The following is an 11,122-nucleotide window of genomic DNA, read 5'->3' on the forward strand; positions in this document are numbered from 1 at the left end:
TACATGTATAAATATTCCACTCACCTTAGCGCCTCGATGAAAGCAACCGAAAAATCCGCAACTCGCCAATGGAAGGTACCTATTCCATTTATCACAATACACACAACACAATTAGGGTGGATTACAAGTCAACCCAAATTGACACTTAGTGCAATTTCGACCCAAATGCACTTCCAAACACAAACCGCGCCCAAATTAATCAATAATCACTAACACGAGGGAAAATGGTCCTAATACACCAATTCCAACAACTTCCAAGTGCTAATACTTGTTTTCCCTAAAACTCAACCATGAACCCTAATTTAGACCGATTTCAAAATCAAACTTCCAAAACCTCAATCACTAGTTTAATCAACAACAAAATCACTAACACACTCCATTTCTAGTGATTTAGACCAATTTGGTCAATTCGTCATCCAACCCAACACCCACCAATAATGGGTCAAAAACCCATCTACTAACAACAACAAACCCATTTCACAACCCTTTAAGGTTTTCTAACAATATCAAGCTCAAACCCTAACTTTGAACATCGAATTAGACAATGAAATTCAAAGTTAGAACTTACCACAACAACCAAAACGTAGCTAGGAGTGAGATGAACAACTTTAACACTTGCACTTTGACCCGAATCAAGCTTTTTCCTCCTTGATTTGAGCTCTCTCTCTCTCTAAAATGGGTCTCTCTCTCTCTAAAAGTGGATAGGAGTGTTTCAGTGGGTGAAGAATGAGATCCAAATGAGATTAGATCATGTTTTGTGGCCTCAAACTGTCCAACAAGTGAAAAGACCCAAATGCCCTTCCAAATAATTAAAAACGACGACATAGTGTGCCAGTGGGTTTTGCGCGGCGCGCGTATACCTGCGCGGTGCGCAGTTGTACAGAACTGAAATCAGGGTCTTACAGGTGGGTGGGCAAAACTTCGAATTCTATTATTAGTAATGTTTACGGGCCCCACAATGATAACCTTAAACAAAAGTTTTGGGATAGTCTTGAAAGTATCATGCAGGTCGATGTTGATGATTGGATTATTTGTGGTGATTTTAACGAAGTAAGAAGAGAATCGGAACACAAAAATTGTGTCTTTGTTGAAAGCAGGGCAAAAATGTTCAATGACTTTATTGATAAATCTAATCTAATCGATATTCCGTTAGGAGGTTTGAAGTTCACCAGAATAAGTGATGATGGTCTGAAATATAGCAAACTTGATCGGTTTTTTGTCTCGGAAGCTTGTATATCTAGGTGCGTTGATATTGCTGCGTGTACTTTAGATCGAAATCATTATGATTATTTTCCTATTATTTTAAAAGTTTGTGCTAATGACTTTGGGCCAAGACCAACACGTGTTTTTAATAATTGGTTCGAAGATGTGGAATGTGAAGAATTAATCAAAAACGCATGGAAATTGGCTACTAGAAACCCCCAGGCTGATTGTATTGTTAGGGACAAACTCAAAAGGACTAAACTGGTGCTAAAAGAAAAATGTAATCCAAAATACAACACTCTCAACATCGAGAATGAGAACTTGCAAAAAGAGGTAGCTAAGTGGGAAAACCTCCTAGGTTCACGTGATTTAACGGAGTCAGAAATTTTGGTATGGCTTGACACAAGGAAGAAGTGGTTCGAAAAAGACAAACAGAAAGCCGAAATCCTAAAACAGAAATCTAGAGTTAAGTGGGCTACGGATGGGGATGAAAATAGCAAATACTTTCATTCGTGTATAAAAAGGTGATAAAATAAAAACAATATTCGTGGAATTAACTTGAATGGCTTGTGGGTTGAAGATCCGGACACAATTAAATTGGAAGCTTTCAAACACTTCCAAGAAAGATCCAGGAAGACAAACGCAAGAAGGTGTAAAATTCGGGGTCCTCTTGAAAAATGCCTCACCTCGAAACACCTTTTACCCTAGATGAAATTTTTAATGCTATACCGATTGTGGAGGGGATAAGGCACCGGGTCATGACGGTTTCAATATGAAGTTTTTCGTTAAATTTTGGGATATAGTTAAAGAAGATATTCTTGTATTTTTTAATCGTTTTTGGGATTCGGGTGAAATATCCAATGGCTGTGTAACGACCAGTCAAAATCGCTATTGACGCGGCACGTTAATCATTGATTCCACAGTAAGGTTTTGACCTCTATATGATACGTTTTGATAAAATATTGCATTCATTAAAATAAGTGACTTTCTAAACATAGAAAGTTATAAACATGTGAGTGAGTGCTTAGGTATAAGCAAAACCCCGAAATACATAAGTCTTTAATTTACAGGTTGACATCACAGTCCAGTTATTTATTACACAACGCAGTTTTATTTTGAATGCAATAAACTTTGTACAAAGCATGAGAGACTCCATGCAGGCAACAAGCACATCACAGCGGAAGCATTCTAAGGACCTGTGTGATGACCCGGAAATTTCGACTAAATTTAAACTTAATCTTAAATGATTAATGATTTCGACACGATAAGCAAAGCCTATGAAGTTGAATCTCAAAATTTTGAACTATTCAATTACCCTTCGGTTGTTCTCAACGATTCGCGAATCATTATATGTAAATAGATACATATATATACTATAACTTGAAAACGTAACAAAGTTTTAATTGCATGATACCATACATTAAACTTATTGGTTTATATATCTATTTGAATATATATGATTTCAAGTTATTTAGTAAACGATAGTAACATTCGTTTATTGATTCGATTGATATTTAGATAAGTTAACTAAAGCGTTTAAGATGAACCAGTTAAACACTAATTTGTTACAGTGTTTTCAAATTGCCACATTACTCAAAATGCTACAGTGTTTTCGAAAATCACTATTTGCTACAGTGAAATTGACTTTGCTACAGTGAAACGCTATTATAAAAATATATTTTAACAAATAGCGAGACGATGATTTATAGAAGTAAATGACCAAAACACTCGAAAGTTTAAGATACACTTTGAGTGATATAATTAAGGGATAATTTAAGGCTATTGATAAGGCTAAAAAGGAACATATATTTCATAGCATTATCCCCCAAGAAAGACAGGATTTTAGTTGTAATTGTTCCATATTCAAGTAATATTCGTTTATATTTAATAAATGCGAAGACAAAAGGCGAAAACGAAGAATTGAAGACGGAAAGGTCCAAAATGCTCAAATGTACAAGATACAATTAAAAAGGTTCAAATTATTGATGAAGAACGTCTAAAAATGACAAGAGTACAAGTTGCGAAACGCAAAGTACACGATATAAAATAGTACGCAAGGACGTCTGAAAATCCGGAACCGGGACCCGAGTCAAGAAGAAACGCCCGACGCAACGGACCAAAAATATCTAGTCTAATATGCACAAGAATAAAATATAATATATAAATAATTATATTAATTATTTATATATTTATATTTATTTTATATTATGTCGACAAGCTAGGAGCCAAAACAATGTGAGCTGTCCCTGGTCCTCATGCGAGTCGCATGGCCAGAAGGCCATTTCCATGCGAGTCGCATGACTCCAGATTTCAGGCCACATCTATAAATTCCAGTGTTTTCGCTCGATTTAAATCACACACATACACAAATATATATATACTCCGTAATATTATTTATTATTTATTATTATTATTATTATTATTATTATTAAGATTAATATTAATCTATTATTATTAGTATTATACCTAAAATACTACGACGAGGTCATGAGCGTGTCACTTTCAAAATATGTTTTCAAGCGGGATAGAGTTAAGGAAATTATGGGTTATTGCCATGGAGGTTATGGGTAATGTTCGGGGGTATTTTTGTGAATCAAACCTCGTGTTTATCATCTCCGATGCGTCTACGTGCTTTCCTGCAATAATGTATATCAATATTAAACTGTGAGTTTCATAAGATCCCTTTTACCCTTTACATTTTTGGGCTGAGAATACATGCAAATGCTTTATTAACCGATATACAATATTTATATGCGTGAGTTTCATTTGCTCCCATTTTAATTGCTTTTGCAATATATATTTTTGGGCTGAGAATACATGCGCAGTTTTATAAACTGTTTTACTAAATGGATACAAATACTAAAACTGATTTTGTGTGAGTTATAGTCTCCCTTTTTAAATACTTTAAATATTTTTGGGCTGAGAATACATGCAAATTATTTTAAACGCAATAAGACACAAGTACATACTAAATTCTACAACGAGTTTGAACCGAAAATCCCTTAGCTTTGGTAACTAGTAACTGTCAGTTATAAGAACTGGTGGGCGCGAGTAGTTGTATATGGATCCATAGGGCTTGACATCCCCGTCTGTTCCAGGTATAGAAAGAAACTCTAGCCTGAACTATAAAACAGACGTATGCTATTTGAAGTTAGTACACGTTGGATTGCGTGTATTGTACATGTTGGTTGCATGTTAAACGAGGGGTACTTATTATAAACGTTAAAGTTTAGTTACCAGGGTTCTCAACTTTGTAGAACCGATTGATAAACGTTTCGGATGAAACAACTGAAATCTTGTGATCCACCTTTTATTTAAAACATAATGATAAACGTTTTGAATAAAACAACTGAACTTTTGTAATCCACATTGATATACGGATTATGTGTAATATTAAAACTATGAACTCACCAACCTTTGTGTTGACACTTGAAGCATGTTTATTCTCAGGTTTCTAGAAGTCTTCCGCTGTTTGCTCATACGTGATACAAGTTATGTGCTTGGAGTCATACATGCTATATACAAGAAACTTGCATTCATCAAACCATTACCATGTATCTTATTTTGACTGTATTGTCAACAGATGTATTATTGTAAACCATTTAAATGGTGATTGTCTATACGTAGGAATCATCAGATGTAAAAAAACCTGGAATTTATATATTCATTTATGAAATACCTTTTCAAACGAATGCAATGTTACAAAACGTATCACATAGAGGTCAAATACCTCGCAATGAAATCAATGAATGACGTGTTCGTCCATATGGATTTGGAGCAATCGTCACAACCTGAGAATAAAACATACTAAAAAGTCAACACGAATGTTGGTGAGTTATAGGTTTAATTGCTCGAGTCATAAACATGTATAAAGATAGACCACAAGATTTCATCAAAAGTTTATCAATAGATTCTACGTAACAGAGCACCCTGGTAACTAAACTTAACGCTATAGTGATAATTACCCCATTCGTTTTAATACACGCAAACCAACGTGTCTTAAACTCAAATAACATACGTCCGTTAAAAGGCTAGCGTTCTAGCTCGGACGGGGATGTCAAGCCCTATGGATCCATATACAATTATTCGCGCCCACCAGTCCATATCCTATGTACTGGAAGCTACTAGTTACCAAAGCTAAGGGATTTTCGGTTTAACTCAGTGTAGAATTTTGTATGTACTTGTGTCTTATTGCGTTTAAAATAAATTGCATGTATTCTCAGCCCAAAAATATTTAAAGCATTTAAAAAGGGAGACTATAACTCACAGTTCAATATTGAGACTCAATATTGTAGGCAAATTGCGTAGACGTAATGACGGTAGACGACTGTATGGTTGGCCTTGGATTCAAGAACAATACCCCAAACAATACCCAATATTTCCTTAGCTTAAAGCGGTTTGAAACCCGAATTAAAACACCCTCGAATATACTTTATTATTATTAACTTAAATTAAAATTATAATTATAATTATAAATTAAAATTCAATTTACATAAGAAAATATGTTGTAAGTATATCGTCGAACAAACTGGCCTTTTTATAGTATTTTTCGATTTACTGTAGCTCATGCGATCGCATGAGTTTTCAGTGTTTTTGCCATGCGATCGCATGGCCGCCTTTCCCGTTTTGTTTGCTAGTTCGTCGACATCAAATAGTATTCACTGTAGCAAATAGAGTTTACTGTAGCAAATAGTGTTTTACTGTAGCAAATAGTGTTTACTGTAGCAAATAGTGTTTATTGTAGCAAATCACTGTAGCAAAGTCGTTTTCACTGTAGCACTGTAGCAAAATACGTTTTCACTGTAGCAAATAGTGTTTTACTGTAGCAAATAGTGTTTTACTGTAGGAAAGTCGTTTTTACTTGTACATATATATATACATACATATAATTGTTCATGAATCGTCGAGAGTAGTCAAAGGTAATTGTATATATGAAACAGTTCTAAAATTTTTGAGAGTCAATCTAACAGACTTTGTTTAACGTGTCAAAATAATAAATCGTATAGAGAATTGGTTTAAATAAGTTGAAATTTTCCGGGTCATCACAGGCTGCAACTCATCTTTCATTACTTTAATCCCAAAAAAGAATGATCTACAAGGTTTTGGTGACTACCGTTCGATTAGTCTTATTGGGTGTTTGTACAAAATTTTGTCCGAAGTGTTGACAAAGAGACTTCAGGCCGTCATCTCTTCGGTTATCGGGTTCGAACAAAGTGCATGCTATGAAAGTCATCAAAAATCGTTATATTCTCGATGGTATCTTAATCGCCAATGAAGCATTACATGCTATGAACGCCACCAAACGTAAAGGTTTTTTTTATTTAAAGTCGACTTTGAAAAGGCTTTTGATAGTATTAATTGGGACTTCTTGTTCGAGATCATGAAGCTAATGGGGTTTGGTTCTAGATGGATTAAATGGATCAAAGCATGTCTCTCTTCGGCATCTATCTCCATATTGATCAACAGCTCGCCTACGAAAGAATTCAAACTTCAAAGAGGGGTACGTCAAGGCGATCCACTATCTCTTTACCTCTTCATCATGGCGGCCGAGGGTCTAAATCATCTTACGCAAATAGCGGCTATTTCAAACTAGTTCTCTGGGCTTCGGTTTGGTCAAGACAACATTCATCTAACCCACTTACAATACACAGATAACACCTTGTTTTTTGGGGAATGGAATAAGAGGAACGAGCGTAACCTCATGAAGATACTTAAGTGCTTCGAAGTAACTTCGGGTTTAAAAGTAAATTTTCATAAAAGTTGTGTGTACGGGCTCGGGGTAACTATTTCAGAAACAAGTGCTATGGCCGAATGGCTTGGTTGCGTGGCAGGTACATTACCGATTACCTATCTTGGCCTTCCTATCGGATCCTCCATGAAGAATGCAAAAGATTGGGAAGCGGTTTTTGAAAAGTTTGAAAAAAGACTAGCGGACTGGAAGGCTAAATCTTTATCCTATGGCGGGCGACTTACTCTCATCAAATCGGTATTATCTAGTCTACCCCTTAACTTTTTTTTTCACTTTTTAATGCTCCTAAATGTTTCATAAACAAATTAGAAAGCTTAAGACATCGTTTTTGTGACGATCCTTCCAAATCCCTTTGGACGAATACATAATTCATTGATTTCATAGTGAGGTTTTGACCTCTATATGATACGTTTTGTAAACATTGCATTCTTTTGAAAAGGCACACCATAAATGAATATATAAATCCAAGGTTTTCGACGTCTGATGATTTCTACGTATAGATAATCGCCGTATATAATAGTTTACAATACTACATCCGTTGACAATGCAGTCAAAATAAGATACATGGTGATGATTTTGTGAATGCAAAGTTTTCTTGAATAAAGCATGTATGACTCCATGCACATACCTTGTACAACGTATAAGCAAATAGCGGAAAACTTCTAGGAACCTGAGAATAAACATGTTTAAAAGTGTCAACACAAAGGTTGGTGAGTTCATAGTTTTAATGTTGCGCATAATCTGTATATAAAGGTGGATCACAAGATTTCAGTTGTTTCATCCGAAACGTTTATCAAAATATTCTACAAAATTGAGCACCCTGGTAACTAAACTTAACGTATATATAATTCATACCCTTTGTATAATCATCTTAATAATACACGCAAACCAACGTGTACGCTTCTCAAATAGCATACGTCCGTTAAAAGGCTAGTGCTCTAGCTCGGACGGGGATATCAAGCCCTATGGATCCATATACTACTACTCGCGCCCACCAGTTCTTATAACTGGCAGTTACTAGTTACCAAAGCTAAAGGATTTTTGGTTCAAACTCAGTGTAGAATTTAGTATGTACTTGTATCCATTGTGTTTAAAATAAAGTGCATGTATTCTCAGTCCAAAAATATAGATTGCAAAAGCAATTAAAAAGGGAGCAAATGAAACTCACCTTAACAGCACATAAGGTCATTCACCGAAATGTGACCGAACTCGGAATGCAAAATAACCGTAGATCTCAACATAGAGAACATATGTTGGTCAATATATGTCTAACAAGCTAGGTCGGGTCATAGTGTATCACAATCCTAATGCTCGAGACCGACATGCAGAAGTTTAACAAAAGTCATCTCAAAAGTCAACCTGGCCCAATATGATCTTTAAATCTATACATGTTTATTAACATAGTATAAGTCTTGATAATTGAACGAATTTATAGTTTATCAAACTCAAAATATTATTTATTTCAGGAGCTATATTATATTTGAATTATCATGGCAATCGAACATATTTTATTATTTCACATAGTTTTCCAATACTTGTAAAATCAGATTGTAGTGTTTATAAGGATTTATAACATGATAAGACAGTCAACTTTGACAATTGCTCAATAAGACGAGACGTGCCTTATATAGAAATTCATTTACTCGATTAGTAATATTTAAAAATTCAATTTATCAATCTCATAGACAAGTTGTTTAAATATTAATTTACAGTTTCAAACACAATTTCATTTAACGTTAATTATAATTCAGTTGACCATAACTTTTAATCTGTTCATCGAAAATATACGATTTCTAAATGAAAAGTTATTAATTTTTCGACAGCTTTTCAATAACATGCATATCATATACCTTTTATCAATAATATATGTATCAAATTCGTGATTCATCATAAACTATCTAATGACAAAATTAAAGCATACAAGCATGCATAAACATATATACTCGAGCACTAGACATGGATACACTATTAATATATAAAAGATAAGATATAAATGCTTACGTATCAATATTGTGATTCAATATTGCAGAAAAGTACGTAGACGCAACGGAGATGATAAATACTAGTTTGACTTGTGAACAATACTCACGAACATTACCCATAACCTCCATAGTTATAACCCATAGTTTCCCTAGCTCTATCCCGCTCGGAAGGCTTGTTTGAAAATAATTCGCACACGACCTCGTCGTAGTATTTTATGTATAACAATAGTAATAATAATACTCCTAACTATAAGATTAATAATAATATTAATCTTAATAATAATAATAATAATATACATAATAAATATAAAATATAATACGGAGTAATATAGATATTAATATGTGTGTGTGTGTGTGTGTGTTGAGCAAACTGGCCAATTTATAGAATGTTTCTGAATTCTGACTGCCATGCGATTGCATGAGTTTTATGCCTATTTCTCATGCGGTCGCATGGCCCCAAAATCCAGCTCACAATTTTTTTGTTTTCTTGTTTGTCGACATATTATTATATATATAATATATATAATTTATATTAATTATATATATATTATATTATATTCATGTACATAGTTGACTTGTAATTTTAGGTCCGTTGACTCGTACGTTGATACTCGACTGGTGTACCAATTTCGGTTTTTCGAACGCACTTTCGTACGTTTAGAAAACTAGCCTTTTACGTTACGCGACGTGTACCCTTATTAATAATTTGACTTACTCATCAATAAATTACCTTATAAAAAATGTAACTTATAAAATTGAGCGTTGTAGTCATTTGCTTCTATAAATCAGTGACTCGTTGTTTATCAAAATATATTATTTTAAATCAGGACGTTTTTTGACTAAATTAATATTATATTTTTGTAAAATATATATATATATATATATATATATATATATATATATATATATATATATATATATATATATATATATATATACGTATATTTTTCAATCCAATTATAATGGTTCGTGAATCGTCAGGGTTTGGTCAAGGTTAAATGAATGTATGAATACAGTTTACACTTCTTGAGATTCAACTCAACAACTTTTTCTTATCGTGTCGGAATAATATAAAGATAAAGTTTAAATTTGGTTAGAAATTTCTGGGTTATCACAGTACCTACCCGTTAAAGAAATTTCGTCCCGAAATTTGGTTGGGATGGTCATGGATGACAATTAGTATGTTTTCATGATGCATACAAGCTGAAAACTAAAGTTTTATCATCATTAAATAATATAGATGAAACAATTTGATATTTATGAAGAGTACGAGTGAAGCTATCACAAAAAAGTGAAATGAGTAAATGAAGGTTTTTCTTAACCGGTGACGTAGTCACAGTTGATTTCCGTAATTCAGGGGATTTGGAGAAAATCTTTGTAATAAGATTTGATTCTTCAGTACTTAAGGAAATTATGATCCTCTTCGATTTAATGCGATGATCTGTCTTGATTTTCCTGTCTGATTTTATACTATAAATCTACCCCCTTCGTTTCCTTATTTTCCACAGCTCATACCTTTTATTCTTTCTCCCTCAATTCATATTTTAAAGCATTCGTCAATATGCTCCATCCCGTTCTGATTCTTGATATACTTCTAACCTTCATATTCGTCATTCTTCTTTTCCATCTGCAGCCAGAAGAATCTATTCACTTCTACTATACTCTTGGTTTTATAGTGTTTTTAGTCCTCCCTTGTCTTTATATTGCTATATTCATCGATATATGCGGTTTATAATTTCTAGGTGGTTGTTGGGTTTTATATCTTCCCTTATATTTCGATGTCTCTGCTTCTGTATTTCCATAAACAAGGACATCCACAGTTAATACTCTCTCCAATTTACTGTGATTTATACTTCCATTGATATTTTGAAGCTTTATGCTTTTGTTTTCTCTTCCCGACTTCAAGTCAAGCGGATAATAGTCCAAAATTTGTTGATATGAATTTCGGAATGAACATAATTAATGTTCTAAGAAAGAAATTGTAATGACACGATCTTGATTTGTCAAATTACCAGAATATCTGGAAAAATAGAACTATCAAGAAGATTGATAATGCTAAAAACGAACATATATTTCATAGCATTATTCCCCAAGAAAGACAAGCTTTTAGTTGCAATTGTTCTATTTACAAGTGATATTTGTTTAAATATTAAAAGGTGAAGACAAAAGACAGATTCGACGAATTGAA

General features: G+C 33.6%; 1 protein-coding gene across 1 annotated transcript; it reads left to right on the plus strand.

Moving 5' to 3' along the window:
- Window positions 1-1,002: 1,002 nt before the first annotated feature.
- On the plus strand, window positions 1,003-6,796 carry LOC139863418 (uncharacterized). The gene is made up of 3 exons (XM_071852057.1): window positions 1,003-1,717; window positions 6,252-6,459; window positions 6,556-6,796. The coding sequence occupies exons 1-3, from the start codon at window positions 1,003-1,005 to the stop codon at window positions 6,794-6,796; spliced, it is 1,164 nt and encodes a 387-aa protein (XP_071708158.1).
- Window positions 6,797-11,122: the final 4,326 nt, after the last annotated feature.

This window comes from Rutidosis leptorrhynchoides, chromosome 8, assembly GCF_046630445.1.
Source record: "Rutidosis leptorrhynchoides isolate AG116_Rl617_1_P2 chromosome 8, CSIRO_AGI_Rlap_v1, whole genome shotgun sequence".
Lineage (NCBI taxonomy): Eukaryota > Viridiplantae > Streptophyta > Magnoliopsida > Asterales > Asteraceae > Rutidosis > Rutidosis leptorrhynchoides.

What these genes read in the sequence shown, in the direction of transcription:
- LOC139863418 (XM_071852057.1), top strand. Translation starts at nt 1,003, where the DNA reads ATGCAGGTCGATGTTGATGATTGGATTATTTGTGGTGATTTTAACGAA. An exon ending in TAGCAAATACTTTCATTCGT is followed by an intron (nt 1,718 to 6,251) that starts GTATAAAAAGGT and finishes GGGTCATCACAG; the next exon opens with GCTGCAACTCATCTTTCATT. An exon ending in AAATCGTTATATTCTCGATG is followed by an intron (nt 6,460 to 6,555) that starts GTATCTTAATCG and finishes GGCTTTTGATAG; the next exon opens with TATTAATTGGGACTTCTTGT.